This window comes from Ascidiella aspersa, chromosome 7 (genome assembly GCF_963924565.1).
Source record: "Ascidiella aspersa chromosome 7, kaAscAspe10.2, whole genome shotgun sequence".
Lineage (NCBI taxonomy): Eukaryota > Metazoa > Chordata > Ascidiacea > Phlebobranchia > Ascidiidae > Ascidiella > Ascidiella aspersa.
Genome location: NC_139453.1, coordinates 18,728,407 through 18,751,443, shown reverse-complemented (window position 1 = coordinate 18,751,443; position 23,037 = coordinate 18,728,407). Strand labels below are relative to the sequence as shown.

General features: G+C 36.3%; 1 protein-coding gene across 1 annotated transcript; it reads right to left on the bottom strand.

Moving 5' to 3' along the window:
* Positions 1-12,592: 12,592 nt before the first annotated feature.
* On the bottom strand, positions 12,593-22,435 carry LOC146138141 (stromal cell-derived factor 2-like). The gene is made up of 4 exons (XM_083393601.1): positions 22,211-22,435; positions 17,863-18,059; positions 13,188-13,326; positions 12,593-12,983 (listed from the first exon to the last, which is right to left on the bottom strand). The coding sequence occupies exons 1-4, from the start codon at positions 22,371-22,373 to the stop codon at positions 12,847-12,849; spliced, it is 636 nt and encodes a 211-aa protein (XP_083249727.1). The 5' UTR covers positions 22,374-22,435; the 3' UTR covers positions 12,593-12,846.
* Between the last annotated feature and the right edge of the window lie 602 nt (positions 22,436-23,037).

Below are 23,037 nucleotides of genomic sequence, written 5' to 3'. Positions count from 1 at the left end.
TTTATTTAAATTATTTAACTTCAATTTTGTTTGGGGGACGGATTAATCTTAATATACCCCACAGGGCCCACAGTCACAGCAATAAACCGCAAAACAATGCGCTAAAATCTGTAAATTATATTTAAAAAATATCTCCCAATGTTTAACATTCTGAACAACTGTTATTTGAAGCAATTGTGTAAACTGTAATACATGTCCAGGTTGTTGCCTAAACTTATTTTTTTCCCAATGCAACACTCCACAATGAACTCTTTTCAGCTCTTCAGAAATTCGGTCCTGGTTTTTAAAACATTGTTGCGTGGCAGTTCTAATTTTTTGACTAACTTGATTTTTTATGCAGTCAAATAATGTACTGCAAAGAATAAAACATTACTATAGCCATAACCAATACTTCGTGATTACGCTGTGCATAACAACTCTGAATATTGGCTGAAAGTTGACCTGAAGTAATCCTGTAGCGCATTTTGTCCAAGTCAAGGTGGATTGTTACTTTTGCAACTTAAGGCACTTTAGGATATTGCGAACTCTGCATCTGTTATTACACATTAGTAAGTCGCTCGCCCAATAACGGTTGATTGACACTTAATTATTAGTCGAAGGTTATCGACGAAGACTCAAAATAATTGGTCGTACGAAAAAAGCTGACACTGCACTACAAGGCTACATTTGAAACAAGCACTATATATGTTGCGTATGGACAATTAGGCGCAACAACATAAGCAGTAAAACAATAAATTATATATGTTCCAATTACCCAAAATAAACGACAGAATTGGATGCGGATCCCATTTGTATTCTGGATTTTTTTCCTTTGTGACATGCTTGAAAACTGGGTGACGGTGAATTTGGTTATACAGGTACAGGCGCGTAGCGTGACCGTTTCAAAGGGGGGGTGTCCCGAATTTTCAACTTAGGAATTCCCCTATTTTTCGTCTGACGTTAATGAATAATGACGTCATAAAAACAGTGACAGGTGTGACGTCTTAAAATAGTGATTGTAATGACGTCATAAAACAATCTAATCAGAAACAACTAACGTCCAGCAAATGCAAACACGTGCGTCATCGACAACCTCTGCCAGGCGAAAAACTAAACCAAGACTGTAAAATATTGTGTGATTGATTTTGGGAGAATCATAAACTATCAGCAGCGCAGTTACACAAGTTCCATGTATGGGACTAGCGCTAGATTACAAGAACGCCTTTCGCCACCTGCAATACTAAACGAAGATCGTTTTTCCGGGGTGTTGTTACGCCACGATTAGCGCAACATCTACACCGAGCTGTGTGCCAAAGTCAGCTAAAATACAAGCTGCGGTTCAATAAGTTGTGTCAACTGCATACTAAACATGTGGTTATAGAATATGCTTATAGAGAATAATTTTGCGTTAACTATCATAACTTAAAAAAGGGCGACTTTGAAATGCGCACGACAGTCATCAATATAACACCTTTTAAGAATCTGTTTCAGTTAAAAAAATTCCGTTGTTAACCAATATCGAATATTTAGAGCAGACAGCGAACAGCAAGGGACATTAGCTGCTCATAACTTCGACATTTTAGCGAAAAAAAAGAAAGACGTTATTAATTGTCGAATTCACACTTGATAATATAAGCACCCAACCTCAACAAAAGAGTAAAAATATACTGGGTTTTACGGTCGACCAAAACGGTGTTTTGCGTTAGATTTTGGTTACGCATTAGCTTAAGACGCGTGACCCAGTTACATTAAAAACATTGCCGCTTCGGACGGTTTGCTATACCTTGACCAAAACGAACTAGGGTGTGCGTTATGAACACCCTTAGCGGGTACAGGCGGAGCCCGAAAAATTTTACGTTTTGTGTATTCTAGATGCTAAAAACGGCAATTTGTTATTATGAGCTTACCATAGAAAATCTGCAACACCTCGTATTCAAGTCTGATTGTCTTATTTACTTCTGATTGTCAAGTGATTTTAATTCCGCGCGAAACGCTATGAAATTGCCGTGTCAGAACAGCCTTTGTGACGTATCAATCACAAACTGCACTTCGTTGTCAGCAAAAATAACGATGCTTATCAACGAATTTGGTGATATTTGTAGTTTAATTCGCCGATGGTATGAAGCGTGGCTTCATCATCGCCCCTTTTGAACTCTGTATAATTAGTAAACTATCCAGCTGAAACTGTGCAAAAAAAATACAAACATGGCTTATTACTGAGGTTAAGGCATCCATTAATCATCAGTTTAGCGGGAAGTTATAGTTCGCCGACGTTTTAATCTATGTTTCAAAATGCGACGGCCAAGTGCTTCTTTTCGAGAATGAGGCTAATAAAAACATTTAATAGAGCGACCTGCGGCGAAAACAATTGCTGTAGCTTACACGCCCGTTTTCTACGTTGTTGAGAATGTTAGTTTCAACATTAAAATATATTTTCGTTATCAGGCTTGTTTGAGACTTTGAGATTACTTGTGTCGGTGACAGGCGACTGCTAAATAAAACAACGATAACGAGCGGTGATTAGGCGTTGGCAGCGATAAGCACCGATGACTAACGTGTTTTAGATACCAGGTGCAATGTTTCCGATGTAACATTGCAGCAATCAGTTTTAGTTTTTTGATCATTGTTTACTGAGATTCAAAGGGGGGTGTCAAGACTCCTAGACACCCCCGCCCCCCAAAATTAAATGGAGCAACAGTGCGCTGCAGCACATCATTTTAAATGGTCTTGAAGCATTGGCATCGGTTGATCCATTGTAAAAAAGGTAATCATGTTGGATTAGTTTATTACATTTTCTTACATCATTGAGCAACCTACGCTATATCATATTTAACATTTAGGAATTGTATGTCACACAGAGCAGTGCATTATACACCTTTGCAAAGTTAAGAAAATAGGTATCGCTTGATGCATATTTAACACAGAAGCTTAAACTTAAATGTAAAAATTCTTATCAGTAGAAGTTTGTCTACATTACCGCAGCTTTGTATTTTGTGATTTTAGCGCTTATGTTTGTATATTTGTTAAGGTTGGACAAACTTTTTTGAAGATGCTACTCTCCCATGCTATCATTCAGTAAAGTTACCAAAACTGTTAGTAAACCTAAACTGTTTTACTGTCACCATATAATGTGCTGTCAAAGATAGTTTTCTCAGTAATGGAATTTGCACAGCAAATGAATGAGTAACTTGGTCAAATTCATAGCGTTTCAATGCCTTACCAAAATCTAGGGTGCTTAAAAATGCTCTACACACCCAAGTTTGACACCTTAGGCAAAACATTTCTAGTGCTTGTTACAAATTTAGCCGTTTAGTGCAACATCAACATTTTTTTGTGTGTGACTCATCAACCTTACGATAACTTTCACCTCATTTTAAATAGTTAATCAAGTGTTACTAACATGTAATGCCAAGTGCGGAGATCGCAATTTTCTTGAATGTGTATCACAAGGTAACATTTCATTAAATTGTGAAAGTAATATTTCACTAAATTTTAAGTGCTGGCGTTGGAAGAATGCGCTGCTGGGATAATAAAAAGCAACTTTAGGACAACAATTTGATTACGTCCCGGCAGTGTTAATTTTGAATTTCTTGCTGCACAATATTTGCATAACAGATCATGTTTGAAGAGAAGTATAACTGACACACACTCTCTATATGGAAAAAATTTTGTATACCTGATGTGTTAATGCATTGAAGTTTAAACAACTGCTCCAATTGGAAGCTGTTAAAAATGTTAAACATTTCAAGATTACTTTTGATTACAATATGCTTATGTTAGCAAAGTGTTTTGCGAATAATTATTTTCACAGCAGAATACTCTAGCAAAGCAATCAATTAAGGCCAGACAGTAAATTCAAAGATCTTAAAAGAAACGCAGATATATATATTTCACCAGCAAAGGCATCGTCAGTATATCTAACTAAACAAACGCTTTAGGGTCACGGTGATTTTCATTACCGGTACCACATATTCGATGTTAAAATAAAGGGATGAATGTAAAAAAAAAAATTCTTGGTTAAATAGCACTATACTGTTTAAATCAGGACTGACTAATCTGTGGGTCATGCAAAAGTGTTTTAGGGGCGACGAGTGGGCCTACATTTACGGCACTTCAACAAATGAGTGCAGAAAATGAAACAACTAGAAGTATTTTGGGCGCTGGTCTAGAATCCTACCACAACGAAACACCATTTGGGTTAGGGTACAGGTTAGCGTTTGGGTTAAGGCAAGTCAATTATTATTATTAAATTTGGAATATAATAATACTTGACCCACCCACACCCAAACGCTAACCCGCATGCTAACTCAAATTTTGTGCGTTGATTTTAGAACTGTGGTAGGATTCTAGACCAGCGCCGTATTTTGTTTAGTGATGTAAAGCGTAAAGGCTGGTGTTCCTTTAATAAAGGGAATTTCAGAGCTCGCAAAACCTGGCCCAAATCCATATAGACTTTATATTTCAAGCAAATGTCGATCGCAATAGTCTACCAACATCTATTCTTGAGTTTAAATATGGAAAGCGTTTGATAGCAGGGCGAATACTCACTTTACCCAATACAGTAATTCTTTATGTTGCTGATCTAAAAGAACTCAAGAACATATTACAAAACTGGAGCGAACAAGCATGATCATCGGTGATCAATGATCAACGATCACGTGATTTCTGGCTTGTAATCACTGATCTCTATGAAACCTGGATAGCGCAACCAGTGGTTGAAAATTGAACCCAATTAGAAGGCTTCTACGCCATCTTGAAAGCTTCCAAAAGTGCGTAAATTTTGCATTACGGCTTATGGGAGAGGCATCTTAAAATTGTCTTTATGGCAATATTTGGTGATTATTTTACCGAATTTTAAGGGATTAGTGATGTATTGGTATGCTTGGTACTATACACAATACTAATAAAGCAGAATAATTTGATTTTAGCTCCTGCTGATAGAAATATACTTCGTTTTTACTGGCACCAGAAAATATTTTTTTTTATTGCAACAAGGCAACGTCAAGTTAGGTAATCAGGGAGTCGAACCGTTTGACTTTTCCGGTTCAGGTTCGGTTCGGGATCAAGGATTTTTTCGGAATCCGGTTCAGTTCCGGTTTCGGTTCGGAGGAATTTAAAAGTTCCGGTTCAGCTCCGGTTCGACCATCGCTATTTCAAAACCGGTTCATAAAGTTCCGGTTCAGATACAATATAATTTGCGTTAAATCTCAAAATGTGGGTCGATAAATGTAGAAAATAATCTTTGAATTGTAAGTCATTTACTCTGAGTTACGTGAAGTATTAAAAACACAGTAACTCATTATTGAAATATTCAAAAAAAAAAAACCTTTGTTTTATTTATTCAATATTCATATTTTTTCATAAAATTTCGAGCATGGCGTAAGTTGACTCTGTAAAATAGAAGTTGTGGCGTCATGCAGGATCGAACCGCTTTTATTTACAGGTTTGGGTTCGGTTAAGGTTCAGGTACTTTCTAATTATTCGGTTCAGTTCCGGTTCGGCTCTTTAAAATCTTATAAAAACCGGTTCAGGTTCGGTTACGGTTCGGAAAAAATTGACCCAAAACCGGTTCATAAAGTTCCGGTTCGGTTCCGGTTCGACTCCCTGGGTAAAATCAACTTATATGATATACAAATCTTTGGAATGGCCTTTTTGATCAGTCTAGTTAATGTATTTATTATGTACATTTAACTATGCTGGTTGGTAACGCTGTTCTGACAACAACATTTCTTAGAATTTATTTTCGTATAATAGTAACAGCAGCAGGTAGTAGTAAGGTTTAATTGAAGCTATATGCATAAGTAGAATCAGGTATTTTATTTAATTGCTTTTAATATCTCATGGATGTCCTGAATTAGTTGCTGTGTTTTATATGGTGTTTGTCTGTGTCATCCACTAACAAACATTGGCCACCAGATTGTCACGAAATTGGTGACAGGTGTCATGGATTTGGTGACACAGACAGGGTGTCAATAAAAAGTCACGACCCCTGTTGAAAATTTACGCACTTTTGGAACCTTTCAAGATGGCGTAGAAGCCTTCTCATTGGCTTCAAAAACCGCTCACGCGTGCCGCAAGTTGCGCTATCCAGGTTTCATAGAGATCAGTGCTTGTAATATATTAACATAAAATCCCCAAACTAAAAGTTGTAATAGATATTAAAATTGAAAGGCTTTAAAAGGCCAATCTAAAAAAAAATAAAGCGTGTTTGACATTTGATTTGGTGCCATCCATTCATCAAAGAAAGTTCCAGCTAATCTGACCTGGGGAAAGCCGACATTTTGTTTTTCAAAATGGTCGAAAGGATGGTTTTGGATTTTAATAAATTTTGTCTCACATCTGAGGGCTAAGAAGACAGTTAAATTTGCTGTCAGGTCAGTTTCTTGCATTCTCCCTATAATTTTTACTAGTTGTTTGTTGTCTAACGAAGTGGTTCGCAACCGGGTCGTTTTATATTATTACGGGTGTCGCGATATATTTCAAGTTTTTCTGAATTTCTATTTTTGGTATTATTATTAGACTTATTGATAAATGATTTTGTGTACGATTGGAGTGTGTAGCGAATTCCTTGGAACTCTGTGACCCCGTCAACTCTGTCCACAGCCTTCCGGCTGAATCGCTCATGCTGTCACTCTAATTTCCCGTCGCGTTGTGTATAATTTGTTCTGTCGAATGGCCGATTTCCTAAGTCGTGTTATGTGTCGCGTTTTCTAACGAATTGGTAATTATTCACATCTGTCCGATGTAGGCTGTATAAGAAATGTTGTAAATCGTTAATTTAGCAGTTCCACTGTTCACTTAGCTGGGGTCAGATCGCTACGTACCGTACACGGAGGTAATTTATTGTATGTATCGTAAGTACCTGTGTAAGTACTGTTTGTCATTCGTTGGTTTATTTGCAATAAATATTCTTTCATTGTGGCTGCGCCCCACAAGTGCAACAAATGTCGAATATTTTCCTACATTATGGATTATGCACACCGATATGTGTCACATCGTTTTTGTCAGCAATTACCGATTTCTATAAGACTATGTAATCGTTGTGAACTAACTTACAAGACATGCGGCCTTTGTTGCTTATTTGTCGTGGTGCACGTTGTATTGCTGTTTTATGTTTTAAAGGGAATATTTATTACACGAAATATTTTTTTGGTGACTTTCGTTGTGTAAAATATGGTTTTGCAGCCCTAATAAAAAATTGTCAATATGTAAAATGTAACCTTTGCCAAATTTACTGCGATGACATAAGTCGTCAGTTTGCCTAGCATTAACGGCAGTGTTGATATCTTCTTTGCCGGGTCCTTGAACTACCTTCTCAGGCCAGCCTCTCCCTTGAATATCTCGTCACTGTGGATACAACAGGATCTTATAATGAATCTCCCATCGTAACGCCAGGATCTACTGGGTTTAGTTAAAAGCTGACCACTTTTATTGCCTTTAACACATACTGCATATTCACCCGATCCGTTAGATATTAGTGCATTTCTAAGCAAAAAGGTCTACGACAATTAGTGCATCCAAATGATCAAAAAGTCCGACTTTTAGACTTTGAGGTCTCGGACAATGCACTAATTTGACTTAACAATGTGCTTAAAAAGATTAAGTTTAATAATACTTGACCCACCTAAACCCAAACGCAAACCAGCGCCCGAACTCAAATAATGTGCGTTGAATTAATAATTACATAAACGTTTTAGGCCCCAATATCTCATTTTGTGACGTAACAATCCTATATACCATGGACGAGAAACTATCTTATGCCCACCGAAAGTTTGTTTTTTTCCCCAGCATTCAAATTATTATTACATTAACGCACTTTATTTAGGTTAGGGTTAGGGTGGGCCAAGTGTGATTAATGCCATCTCACACTTTTTGTAATCTTTTGTGTGTGTTCAGCGAATATTTTCAATTTATCTACGCCGGGAGTTTACCTAAAGGTCCAAATTAATCGGGTGGGATATTCCTCCTCTTCTTTGTCCAGATCCAGTCCAACAGTCATTCTACTGAGTACATCAGCATCTCAATTAGGTAATAGAATAGTTATATTGGGCAAGCAAATTAAATGGCGTAGGCTACACTGAAAAATTTTACTGGCGAAGTACAACAACAAAAAAGTTCACAGCAGCATTACATCGATTGAACGACAAAACAACAATTTGTTTTGCTGTACTAAACGAACGTTCGCGATCTGTGTTCGTTTGTGTGATTTTTGCTTTTCTATCTCTTTGAACTACTTACTGTATTAAATATTTCGTCTGAATGCTTTCGGGGCAAACGAACGTAGCTGTAGACTAGAGTGACTGTCAGGGACGCCGGAGAGGGGGGCGCGGGGGGGCAAGCGCCCCTCCTGCCCTTTGCTAAGGGGGGCAAAAGTGCCCTTTTCATGAAAAATGATATATTGCTTTCTAAGGAAAGTTACGGAAAAACGCAAAACAATCCGTAAAATGACATGGTTGACATTTGTTAAAACATTTTTGGTACCATTTTAAGCCAAACTAGAGGGCGTGGCCGCAAAAATGTTTACGGGGGAGCAACCCCCGACACCCCAATATTTCGGCTCGCCTGCGGTCTATGTTGCCCTTACAAAAAAGTCTCCCCCCTTGCCCTGAAATCGCTCCGGCGTCCCTTGTGACTGTATACCCCTCTCTAGCGCTATAGCTGTATTTGCCAAACTTATTTTGTTATATTTTATTAGGTGCCCTTCTTCCGATGAAAATCTAACAACCAGAGTATAACAATTATGTACATTTTTTATTTTGTGTGTGCGCAATGCGTCACGTTGTCTTGTAAATAAAAATATTTGCCAATTTAAACCGAACAAACGCAATTTTCTTCGCGCTTCACGCGTTGCTATTTTTTAAGTATAAATTAGATTTAGGCTACTTGCAATTGCATAAAATATTTAGATCCGAAGCTGATTATAAGAGCTTAAAAGCACCACGTTTCTGTTTTGTTTTTTTAATTTTGACGGCCGCCTTAGAACTTTATTTGGTTTGTCCCGGGCCTAGGAAAAGGTTGCCTATCCCTTACTTAAAATAATAAGACCTAAAAAGCAACAATACCTGAAGCAGAAAAATCCATAAAACTATAGTGTTAGGACCAACGTCATAATAATGCCAAATACGCAGTAAAATCCAGTACAGCTTAAGATCAAAATCGTCTGAATAAGACCTAAATCTGTCGGAATAAGAACTAATTTCATCGGAATAAGGCCTAAATTCACCGGAATAGGGCCAAAATTAAACAAAATAAGGCCTAAATTCACCGGAAGTAGGCCTAAATGGCCAAAATAACGCCCGAACCTGTGGGTATAGGGTATGAGACGATCGGGGGCCATCGGCCGTTATGGTGACTACGTTTGGACGCCCTAGTCTGACCGGCGCCGCTGTTTTGGCACCGTATTTTTGTTCCTGTTTGGGGTTATTGGGGGGGGGTTAGGAAATGGGTTAGTGTTGAACTTACTAGGGGAGTTAGTGATGCACTTAGGGGTGGGGTTTTTCGGTTAGTTAAAGTGTTGTTTAGGCCTGGTTTTGACTTTTTAGACTTATTCTGATTTAGACCGTACGAATACCGTTAGGTATTAGTGCTATTTTGGCCTTATTCTGAAGTGTGTTTTATTCTGACGTTGGTGTGGTTCTTATCTCGGTCTTATGGCTGGAGTCTGTAGCGTAAGGGTCATTTTTAAGACGTTTTATTGATTTAAAATTCTTAGTGTGTATTCTTCATTGAATTTGTATAACCAAAAATGTTGCTACTTTTTCACGCCTTTTGCCAAACACTCGCTGTCATTCTGGGAACAAAGCATTTGGCTGTTTCACATATGATTAATGTATATCGTGACACATTCCGTTACAGATAAAAGTATTTCATCTGTGTGAACGCGTAAGTTCCCGGCTGCCAAAAGGGCTTCGGGATATGAAACATTTCCGCTTTTCTGTGTCGCCTTTGTTTTTGTTCATGCAAATTATCACCTTTTATAAGCAGCAGCATTATATTAATATATCCCAGACCAGTCTTGTCTAGTTAATAAACAGAATGATTGCTGCTACAAGGTTGAATGGTTGTTTTCTGAGCTAAGGCTTAATACGAAGCAGAAGATGAACAACTCCATTTGAATAAGTATCTACCTTGAAGTAATAGTGAGGTTGATTCATCGGGCAAAAGACACTAATGAGACTTGTAATTACTCGTATACTTCAAGTCCATTACAAAATTTACTCGTATGCTTCAAGGCCACAGCAAAATTGATATCGTAAATGTTTCCTTCTTATTGTCAATATAATGTTAAGTTTTTTTTTTAAATGACCTGATTAAAAAAATATGAAGCCATTAAGTATTATTTTTTAAACAGCATAGCAAAAAAATTGTGGACCCTGTCGTTTTACAAGTTGGCAAAAATCGGTATACAAGTAAAGGCCGTTATATTTTGATATTATGCGTATTTTCAAACGATAAAAAAACAGCAGGAGACTTGGAACTAAAAAGTTGCCTGTAAAACAAGACCAATCTAGAAACTGAGATTTATCACCTGCACCAGAATAGTATTTTTAGAAAAGCCCAAATTCGTAGTAGATAAGGAACAAATACAAATCAAAAATAACCCTAATCCAAAAAAGCTTTTGAAATTAGTAACCTGTCCTTTAGTTACTTAATTATTACACATGCGAATTTCCCAGCAAGTGGACAGGACAAGGTCAATAAAATCATAATAAAAAATGCTATATACTTTTAAACTTGCGCTCTTCCCCTGTGAATTAATTTTTTCTAGCTGCAGGTTAGTTTTTTTGTTTAGTCTGCTAGAAACAGTTATATTGCACATAAGGTGCGGCGTCGGTGGAAATTAGAAAAGCGGACATGGGTGGTGAATAAAGGCTAAAGATTGGTATTTGTGCGATGAAGATGTGCGGGTCGCTGTGGCAAGTTAATACATTTATGAGTACGTTCGTTGTCGTCTTTTAGTTGTATCTAAGTTTAAAAATCGTTTCTGTTGTGTAGAGCAGCGGTACCCAAACATTTCTCCCTGGTGGACCCTGCAATTATTTTGATATTTCGCGGCCTAGAAAAATCCAAGGGTCACTGTAGCGCACGGCTATTTACCGACTAAGAGATTTTGTGTTTATTGTGCAATTTACGCTGTAACGGCTTATGCCCCAGATTTATTGTTTACTCGCACCAAAGCACCCGATCCGTTAGAAATCAGTGCATTTCTAAGCAAAAAGGTCTACGACAATCAGGGCATCCAATGGCAGAAAAGTCTAGACTTTTAGACCTTGAGGTCCTGGCAATGCACTGATTTGGACCTTTAGGTAAACTCCCGGCGAAGATAAATTAAAAATATTCATTAAAAGTTCAGAAAAGATAACAAAAAATGTGAGATAGGATTAATAACACTTGACCCACGCTAACCCGAATCCTAAACCAAATAATGTGCGTTATTTTAATAATTCTTTAAATGCTGGGGAAAAAAGCCCAAACTCGGATGGTTTCTCGTCCATTGTATTTAAGATTATTACGTCACAAATTGAGGTATTGGGGCCTGAAGCGTTATAATTATTAAATTATCGCACATTATTTGGGTTAGGGCGCTGGTTAGCGTTTGGGTTTGATTGGGTCAAGTATTGTTAAACTTAATCTTCTTATGCACATTTGTTAATGCAAATTAGTGCATTGTCCAAGACCTCAAAGTCTAAAAGTCGGACTTTTTGATCCTTTGAATGCACTGATTGTCGTAGACCTTTTTGCTTAGAACTGCACTGATTTCTGACGGATCGGGTGCACCAAAGTGTAAATGCTAAATGTGCTGTTCCGCGATTATCTCGGCGGTCGGCAGTTGGATTGTCGGTGGCTACTTAAGCCGCTGTCCGCTTGTAAATGGGACCTCTTCTGAGTTAACGTGTTGTGCGGTTAACAGTGTTGATTGTCCGCCTTCTATAGTTTCAACTGGGTGTTTCGCTTATCAGATAATACAATTAATAATCACCAGAGGTATTGTGGTTGGCTAACGAGTTATACGCACGCAACCTTCAAACGAGAGTCAGAAACTTCAATTAAACAATTAATCTCGTGCCCAACATCATCCACGTTTCTTGCAGTATACTAGTGCAGTCACGATTATTTCTAATACGAGCGATTCTCTGGTAACAGGTAGTACAGCATAATAAGCTATATGCTTTATAATGTTTTGTAACATCACAAAACAAGCTATATTATCGAATAATAAAGCATAACTAAAGACTAATAAGGATGACAGATAATGTTTAAAAACATTCGCTAAAGCCTAATGTTGAAAAACTTAAAACTAATTCTCCTTGTGGACCCTGTGAAACTACTGTATGGACCCCAGTTGGTCCGCGGAACCCAGTTTGGAAACCGCTGGTGTAGAGACTGTTTAATTTCAATAATGCAACAATTATAGAAGCAAGCTACATTCATATGATGTTTGTTGTAGCTTTTACCTGAATAACGGTCTACTGTCTTGTCTGTCTTTTAATCACGAAGACTGTTTTTTTTTACAACCATCCTAACCAGCTTCAAACGTGTAAACTTTTCGGAATTTAAAATGGTGAAAACATAATTCAATAGCAATATTTAGTAATCAGTTACTGCAACTGAATACACAACAAAATATATTCTTGTTTAAACGTTGCACAGCGCCACAGGAGTCATTGTTTCACCAAATCTTATAACAAAGGTCAATATATAAAAAAAAAACGATTTAAATACAACTTAATTGAAAGGCAAAGCCCAGTGGAACATATTGAATAAATAGTCCAAAAGATGATACACAAGTGCTTTTATGTGATTTTCAAACAGGGTTTGAAACAAGGCTTCATTTGTATCATCAACAAACTCAGATTGATTTTTGGACTATTGCACACCTATATTCTCACTAGGCCTTAGAATTACACCCTCCATGGTTCTCCATTGAACAGAAGAGGATGATTTGTCTCCATGTGATGACACCACTTCTTGTTGGCCATGAATTGGACGGCCATATACCTTTGCTGAATTATATAAATAAATTTCTAATTATGTCAACTCAAAAGCTTTTAAAATTGTGAAGCTTTGTTTGTAATATATTTAAAAGTTACTTATTACCCCTTTCTATAATAACAGATGAAGTAAAATATGAAACATGTGTGTTTATTTCAATTTTAGTAGGAATTGAAATATTTAATGAACTTACTAAACAAAAAAAAAAAACACACCTGTACATCCTAAAAACGTGTTTGTTTCTTGATGTTTAAACTTTACTTTTTCGCTTCTTTTCCAGAATGTACCATCGCAAATAACAACCCAGTCATCCAAATGATCACCTTCCCCGCCCTCACCAAAACAACTGACTTCCTGTAACCAATTTTGAAACAAGTTATGGCAATATAAATAATTTGCAAAATTGCCATACATTTCATCTAGTGGAAGACTGACAATATTTCAGCATGACAAATTATCCCACACTATTTGTATTGGATAAATGTTAAAAAGACACCAAAATTTAACACAAAAGAAATACAAACAATATACTGTATTTTAGTATTTGCAGTGAGGACCAGGGGTTGATTAAAATTATTATGGATAAGTGCAAAAAATATGGGTCCTTAAGAAAATATAGAACTAAAACAAAAATTATTTTGTTCAATATAGTTGTACACTTGGAGAAACATCACTTTGTGTTTTTTGTGAAATACTTCTTACTAGTGTTGTGATATAGTAGTCATTATTAAATTACTTTTGAGAGCAAAATCCACATGCAAAGCAAAAAAACATAAGAATCATGTTTAAAAGCAACCAATTTAGCATGAAGACATGTTCTTGTGATTTTTCGACTCAACACACCAAAATTAGTCTATTAGGACCCAAATAATGATGCACCAAAATTCATGGTGGCCAGTAATATTGCCAGCAGTGTTCCCGCTAATTTTTTACCATGTGCGCAGGTGCCCAAAATTTTCAACAAAAAAGTGCCCAAATTGGGTACGCGGGAGACCTTTTTTTGTCTTTACTATTTTCAGTTATATAATCTGCTTGCTTTGTCGGACGGATGCTTGCGCGGGAGAGCACAAGAGGCGTCGCAATAATCTTATAATCTTAATTAATTTCTCACAGACATAAAAATGAGTCTCTTTATTTGGAGAATTGCAAGGTCGAGCGCGTAGGGCAGCGGTTTTAGCAGTAAGCATTTTTAACTTTTAAACGGGTTACGCATTTTTTTAAAGTGATAACTTTAATTAGAAACAAATTGGCCTTCACGTCTTTCCTGTTCGTATTGACATAAATTTAACCTACTCCTTTAGTTGACACAACACGCAACTTTGCTTTTTGGGGTATATTGTAATTTGCATTGTACACTGTTTTACCAAAAAAATGAGCCTAAAAGTTTTATCTTAGGAAAGTCCTAACCTTTTAAGCATTAAAAAACAACATAAAAAGTTCTTTTTTTGCAAATAAAAGCATATTGCAGGGAAATGAAATAATTTTGTTTAAAAAAGTTTAAAGCTATTACAACGCGAGGTTTTTTATATAAAGCAAGTACTTTCCTATAAAACAAAACATACAGTGCAAAACACAGATACCTTGAGCTAAAAATATCTCCAAATTAGGAATAAAATAAACTTGTAAAACGAAAGATTCGCGCGTATCGCAAAAAAATTCCAGTTACTGAGTACCATGGCCTGGTGGTGTCTAACCTCTATGCAAAACTTAGATTCCAGTCAACTGCACTACCTTGTTTAGACAAACTAAGCTCAAATCCGCCGTAAAAGATTTAAATCTGAGTAAAGTGAGCCTTTTAGAGACACCGAGAACTAATCAAAATTAGTAGTTCAAAAACTTGTCAATCACAAAACCACAAACCAAATTTTACAGTTACTAAACTTCCACCCGATCCGCCAGGAATTAGTGCAGTTCTAAGCAAAGGTATACGGCAATTAGGGCATCCAAAGGATGGAAAAGTCTGACTTTTAGCAGGCTGGCAGAATCTTGCCAGCCTTCTGGTGACAAGCATTTTTGGCCTAAATTCTTCGGTTTTTGGTTGCGCCCCTAAACTTAAATGGTGTGTTCGCCCAAGGAATGTATGAACCTTGCCATGTTTTGGCAATAAACAAGTCTATTAATAAGTAAATAAAATAATAAACTTTGCGCCTTGTCATTAACAAATACATAAGGGACATGTGAAGGTACAATCTGGGGTCTGGGGGTGCACATGTCTGCTCTTCTTACTCCTGTTACATAGATAAGCTGTTTTCCGGGGAAGTTGTGTGAAAACATGCAGCAAAAAAACAGATTAAAAAGTAAGAAAAAATATTCTTTGGAAAAATTTCCAATTTATATTACTCGAAATAATGACATTTATAATAAAATTGAACAGAAATTGTCACAGTCTTAAACAGAAATTTGTCACAGTGCAACATGGCGCATAGTATGCATATTACCTTTGGGATATATAGATTTGTTGAAAACAAAGACCCAGCAAAACCAGGCTAAAGTTCTCACGAAGCGTGGAAATTTTTTGCGTTTGTGTAATTAAAACAACAAAAAATATACTTTAGGCCTTAGATGGAGAAGCATAGCCTGGTACATCCTCAATATGCCTATGCGAATGTTATACCTGTACATTTAACAGGAAGGGGGAATTTAACTCAATGTACAGGAATTCAACTCAAAATAGGAGTATCAAAGTAAAACTGCCAACACATAACAATTCTATGATCAAAATTGTGTACTTTTTAAAATAATAAACAATCTATATATGCCTTATACTGGCTTTTTCTTACTAAACAACGTGCTTCACACTACCGTGACTTTTGTCAAAATGGCATAATAAAATTAATTTTTGCCGATTGTAGTGTGAAATTTTTTATGACATATTACTGATTTAAAAAAATAGACGTGGGTAAATATTTGTGGAAACAACCACAAGGTATTTTGTAAAATGAATCTTGGAAAAAAGAATTTCAAAAAATTGAAAAATTAAAAAAAAATTTTTTTAAATGTTTTTTTAACTCAGAATTTTTTGCACCATTTTCTTCGGTTTTCTGGCTGATTCTTCGGCCGACATAGTCTCCAAGTCGCCAGCTTTCTGCCATACTGACTTTTAGACTTTAAAGTCTTGGACAATGTACTAATTTGACTTAACAAATCTGCTTAAGAAGATTAATTTAATAATACCGGTCAGCCCAGCCCAAACGCCAACAAGCACCCTAACCCAAATAATGTGCGTTGATTTAATAATTATATAAACGCTTTCGGTCCCAATACGAAAATTATTTTTTTATCTTATGCCCACCCGAGTTTGGGCTTTTTCCCAGCGTTTAAATCATTATTCAATCAACACACATTATTTGAGTTAGGGAACTGGTTATCGTTTGGGTTCGGGTGGGTCAAGTATTATTAAATCTATCTCATAGTTTTTTGTGAGTTTTCAGCCAATATTTTTTATTTATATCTGCCGAAGTTTACCTAAAGATCCAATTAGTGCAAATTGCCACTACCTCTAGGTCTAAAAGTCGTCTCTTCTTCCTTTGGATGCCTTAATTGTTGTAGACTTTTTGCATAAAACTGCACTAATTTCTAACAGATCGGCTGAAACTACACCTGCGTGTAATTTCAAAGTAAAGCATAAGACACCGAATATAGGCAGAAATCACACCAGTAACATGTAACCATAAAAATAACTGCACAAAATATAAAATATTTATAGCAGAACTTGCGACGCCCTGAGAATTTGTCGGCGCTCTATTTGGGTGTGAGCGCCTTCCCTAGTTAAGAACCACTTTTGTTGCACGTATATCTTAAAGAAAACTAATTAGGACACTTTTTTGGTCATACGTAGCTCAAATAAAACTAATTTGGGCACTTTTTGTTCTGTACGCAGCTCGAATAAAACTAATTTGTGCACTTTTTTATCCGTACGTAGCTCGAATAAAACTAATTTGGGCACTTTTTGTTCCATACGTAGCTCGAATAAAACTTATTTGGGCACATTTTTGTCTGTACGTAGCTCGAATAAAACTTATTTGGGCACTTTTTTTGTTCCGTACGTAGCTCAAATAAAACTAATTTGGGCACTTTTTTGGTCGTACGTAGCTTAAATAAAACTAATTTGGGCACTTTTCTGTCCGTACGTAGCTTAAATAAAACTGATTTGGGCACTATTTGTTCCGTACGTAACTCAAATAAAACTCATTTAGGCACTTTTTGGTCGTACATAGAAAATTTGTGCACTTTTTGTTCTGTACACAGCTCGAATAAAACTAATTTTGGCACTTTTTTGGTTGTACGTAGCTCCAATAAAACTTATTTGAGCACTTTTTGTTCGGTACGTAGCTCGAATAAAACTAATTTGGGCACTTTTTTGGTCGTACGTAGCTCGAATAAAACTTATTTGGGCACTTTTTTGTTCCGTACAGAGCTCAAATAAAACTAATTTGGGCACTTTTTTGGTTGTATGTAGCTTAAATAAAACTAATTTGGGCAATTTTTTTGTCCAAACGTAGCTCAAATAAAAAAAATTTAGGGACTTTTCTGTCCGTACGTAGCTCGGATAAAACTAATTTGGGCACTTTTCTGTCCGTACGTAGCTTAAATAAAACTGATTTGGGCACTTTTTGTTCCGTACGTAGCTCGAATAAAACTAATTTGGGCACTTTTCTGTCCGTACGTAGTTTAAGTTCCTGGCAACTTTCCAGTAATAATTTAACAAGAGAACTTCTGTTGCAATAATTTTGAGGCTTGGGCCTTTTTTAACAAGACTTCTGGCTTATATAACCAACCAGCATTAGTCAGTGGTAACAGCTATTTGTTAAGTTTAGGGAGTCAGAATAGTCTGCTTTAGATTTTTGTGCAATCATTTCTCTGAGATTGTGACATCCATTTTTAGCTTACCTGGTCACTTGACATTGGAGCTTTAAAATGATGGCTGTGTAAGTTTGCTTGTGTATTGAGGTGCATTAATCTAATCGATTGGCCACACTTTATTGGGGTTCCCCTAGAAAGTTTTGCATTTGAAGGGCTTCTTATCTGCCAATAACTGTTGGCGTCATCTTGTGCATTCATTCCAGTAACAGATTGCTGACCACTTCCTGTAGAAATATATTCAAAGATCAACAAAATAGTCAACTTTTCCATAGGGAAACACCTTCAAAGAAGCTTGTAAGTTTCTTGCAATTTATCAAGACATCAGGTGTCGAAGCTGGAAGTTATTTGTGCAATCCAATTGTTTTAACCAATAAATTTGGTAAATTAGGCAAATTTAATTATTATAGAATTTCCAGATAAAACAAATTGAATGTGGACCTATTTATTTTCCAATAAAGCTGAAGATCTTTAAATACATTTATGCAATTACAGTACTTACTGGTATAGTAACTAGGATGGTTAAACGTCATTATTCAAGATAGTATGTTATGAATTCATAACAATAAAATCAGATATTTAATACAAGAATATTATGCAATAATTTCATATAACAAAATTTACTACGACAAAAAATTTAGAAAAATAAGAAAACTGAATTTAAATAAAACACTATCTTAAATGTTACATAAAATGAGTATGTGCAGTTAAGTAATTAAAAATAATGCATTATGATTTTGTGATATTGAGTTTGGGATATCAATTTTGTGTTATGTAGGCTTCAATAAAATATCAGATTTAAACTATATTTACTTAGAACAATCTGGAACAGTTGATGTAGACCTACATTTTGCACATGGGCGGGGCACCAGACAACCCCCCAAATTAGAATTCTGAGTAACTTTACAAAGTTAATGAAAGATAATCTTTGATTATGTATTTTATTTATCTTGTTTGAGGACTTCTATCTATCCTAAAGTTCCTTTGCTATGACATGTGACTATATTTTTGAAATACAAATTATCTTATAACAGACCTCTCAAATGACGATTTTAGTCAACCACCAATGTAATTTATCCAGTTTGCCGAAAATAATGTTTGCCAATAGCTATATACCGTTTTTTCTATAATTTAATATTTAACTTTTTGTAGTGATTTCATTAGTTTGTTTGGTGTTTATTCGTGTGTGCAGAGCGTCAAAACGCCCTGGAATTTGCCCAAGTTTCGTGTGCAATTAGTGTGCAACTCCATCTCTGTAAACACTATATTACTGCTAGCGCAACGTACAGCACAATCGTGGTTCTCTAATAGTATGCTTGACTTTCCTGAATTACATGGGGAAAAGTACCTTCTGCAAAAGTGTTCGTTTGCACCTAATACTAAACCGAAGTGGCGCTGAAAATATGAAATACCAGGTTGCGCTAACGTAGGTTAAACTAAAGCTGATAAGAAATTTGTGTTCGGTGAAAAATTTTCTGTGATAAAAGATGCGTCAAGCCAATTACTGAGGCTGAAATAGACAAGTGTTCTAGTTCCTAACTTTTAAACGTCGTATAACACAGTGCTTCGTCTGGCGTCACAATTCATAATGTTAAATATGCTGAGACGTTTGGTCACTAAAATCGATAAATAAAGGTAATATTCCGAACATAAGCTTTTCGCCAAACACATATAAAAACCTTGTTTAATAACGCCGACTTCTCTGGCACAAGTCTCTTTACTTTTTAATATCGTTATGGCGCAAAAAATTTTCCCTCGCTTCACTAACTCCTTCTGCACATGTTGTATATGCTATGGCGGATAATAAGTTACAAACACTGCTCAAAGTAGATTGGTATTAACCTTCGTCCTTCATCATTTTAATACAGGACAAAGCAAACACTAGCAAAATCGGTTAGCGAGACCTGCTACGTTTTGTTGGTAATGAGCGGTGGCGTATTAAGGGCCGTCTAGGGGTTCAGGGTGGCGAAAGACGTGCTTGTAATATAGCGTGGTCCCGTATATGAAACGGCGCTGCTGATAATCAAAACATGATTCTATCAAAATCAATCACACATGTTCTCCGTCTTGGTTTAGTTTTTCGCCTGAAGTTAACGATTGCACACTAAGCTGTTTCAAAGCACGAGTTCGCTTTGCGTCTTAAAGGTAATTGGATGTGTCTGGTTATATATTTATGACGTCATTCCAGTCACTATTTTATGACGTGATTATTCATTAACGTCTGACGGAAAACAGGGGAATGCCTTAAGTTGAAATTTCGGGAATCCCCTTTTTAAGGACTGGTTAAAAAAACACCCTGGGATTTCGAAAGTTCGGCGCCCATGGTCAGAACAATATGGTATAGTTGTAAGTTGTGCACATAAGTTGGACACTTGAAGGGTAAGTTGTTAACATACGATTTAAGTTGTACAATTGGGTTGGCCACCACTCCTACAAATACACAAACTCTGTTTTTTGCACAACTTTAACATTGAAACTGCAAAATTTGTTGCCATGTACCAATCTTCTTATTTGTTCTGTTGTTTTTTACTGTTTCATTGACAACTTTTTTGGCACAAAGTCTCTCTGAGTACCATTGCATGTTTTTTGTCTATTAGAAATACACATATCATCGAAGGTATAACGGCCCTATTCAAATTATAGTTTAGCGAACTTATAGATAAACGACAAATGTTATCCCCCTTTCCAAGATTTTATACATATTATATGTAATGATAACAGACTATCAACAGTGGGACTTCTTTTTGTGCGAAGCGAATCTATAATGTTTTTGCAATATTGCCGTTGTATTACGTGTAGGGATGTTCAAAGTAGAATATCGAATCCTTGGATTCTAATCCAGATGAGATTTAACGTTTTACCGCCGACCGTCGCGCCTAATTGTACAAACGTGTGTGGTAAGTTGCCTGTCGCCGCGGCGACCAATTTATAGTGATTGCTAAATGTAACCAGTTAGTGTAGCGTCACCGTTTTTTCGGGCGACCAATTACTGCGTCTCGCGATAACGTTCGTCTAATAATTAGGTGTCAATCAAGCATTATTGGGCAAGCGACTAACGTGCAATTTCAGGTGGGGAGTTCCCAATTTCCCCAAACGCGTTAAGTTGCAAACGTAACATTACGTTGTAAGAGGTGCTGGATGTAACCAAATGCGCTATACGGTTACTCAAGGTCAACTTTAGGCCAATATTCAGCGAGGTTATACAGTAATGCACAGCGTAATTGTCAAGTATTCGTTATGTCAATAGTAACTTATTCTTTGCAGTACATTATTTGACTGCATAACAGATCATTTTAGTCAAAAAAAGAAGCACAAAAACCCAACAATGCTTTAAAAACAGGGCCGAATTGCTAAAGAGTTCTGTGTTCGTTGTTGCATTGTACTCACTATTGGCAAAAATATAAGTTTTGGCAACAACCTGGACAGTGGACATATTACAGTTTACACAACTGCTTCAAATGACAGTTGTTAAGAATGTTAAACATATGGGAGATTTTTTTTATTATAATGTACACATGTTAGCACAAAATCCCTTCCCCAAACAAATTCGAGGTTAAATAATTTAATAAAATTATACTAGGATTCGATATTCTGGATTCGTTATTCTAGATTCAAAACCTATTATTCTAGAATACCTTGGTATTCTACTTTGAACATCCCTAATTACGTGTCATCACACCTTTTAAAAGATAATACAATGGTTAAATTTTTGCTTCAGGGGCGACGTTGTTATGTGGTTTTATGCAGCCTTACAACTACAACACGTTTCTCGAAATCAGCTTGATAAAAATCGATACGTTCAGCACGACCAGTTTGTTGTGTGCCCAATGAGAAAAGCCTCCTGAATTACAGTTTAGCCAATTCAACCAAATAAACCGAAAATTTTTTGCGACTATTACAATAATTTACGGCGCTGGTCTAGAATCCTACCACAGTTATAAAATCAATGCACAGAATTTGAGTTAGGGTGCGAGGTACCGTTTGGGTGTGGGTGGGTCAAGTATTATTATATTCTTTATTTAATAATAATACTTGAGCCACCCTAACCCAAACGCTAACCCTAACCCAAATAATGTTTCGTTGTGGTAGGATTCTAGACCAGCGCCTAATTTACTTCTAAGTTGCAAATTAATTATATAGCTGTGTACCGAACTTTATATTTCGAACTTCACGTCACCATATGGAAAATGGATCAGGTACTGTACTTCGAATTTCGATACCATTGCGGGGCAAAAAACGCCCCTTCACAAAACAAACTGAAAATATCCTCATTTAAACATATACAATTAGGGAATTTAAAAAAAAGTGATCAATTTTCAGACATAGATAGAACATATGTTGTAGACCTGCCAGCCGCGATTATAAAGTCACAACCCACCTGTTCCATACTTCACATCGTGTGAATGAAGTCGAACTTGGTATGCTTGGTTTACCAATTTAACTGTTGAACCAATGGTAATGTAATCCTTTTCTAGCTGTAGAGCTGCAAGAGTTACTTGTAAAAACATACAAAAACAAACTACCCGACCCATGGTTGTCATTAAAAAACTGTTTGGCCGCAATTCCTACTCAGGCAAATTTGCAACGCACTGCACACCGGTCACGTGATTTGAGCTATTCTGTATTGTATAGGACTATTCTGTTTTGGGTTGTTTTTAGGTTATTAACTTCTTATAACATTACAAAAGTATAAACGTTGGACAAGATATTTTATTTTTATTCTTTACGAAAGATATTTTTTTTGTTTTTAACAATTTATTTGATTAGTTAAATTGTACAGCATGAATATGTACGTAAAAGTGTACTGTGAGTTGGCAAGCGAAACGTGTCACTGTCAGAACAACAGGTCAGTTAATCAAGTAAAAATGGCAAACACGTCGGACTTATTGCAACAGAAGGCTTTTTTGCTGATTCATATCGGGAAAGGTCCCAGGGATTCTTTCAAAATTTGCCTAGAAAAAATATTGTTATGACGTTAAAAACCATAAGCTTGTCAATATAACAGGAGCGGGGTAGGCAATTATTTGTTTACCGTGAGCCGCATGACGATTGAACATCTCAAGTCGAATTTAAAGAAATTGATTTATATATTGACATTTATAAAGCTGTGGGGGTGTTGACCTAACATCTCAAGGTTGAAATAAGTGAAAAATTCGTATACAAAACTTACAATGGTTCTTTTTTTTCTTTTTGGGGCTTTAAAGT

Coding starts and splice junctions, on each gene's coding strand:
- LOC146138141 (XM_083393601.1), bottom strand. CDS start 22,373: ATGACAACCATGGGTCGGGTAGTTTGTTTTTGTATGTTTTTACAAGTA. Junction 13,327..17,862: donor CTCCAATGTCAAGTGACCAG/GTAAGCTAAAAA, acceptor AATTGGTTACAG/GAAGTCAGTTGTTTTGGTGA. Junction 12,984..13,187: donor CACGTTTTTAGGATGTACAG/GTGTGTTTTTTT, acceptor TATATAATTCAG/CAAAGGTATATGGCCGTCCA.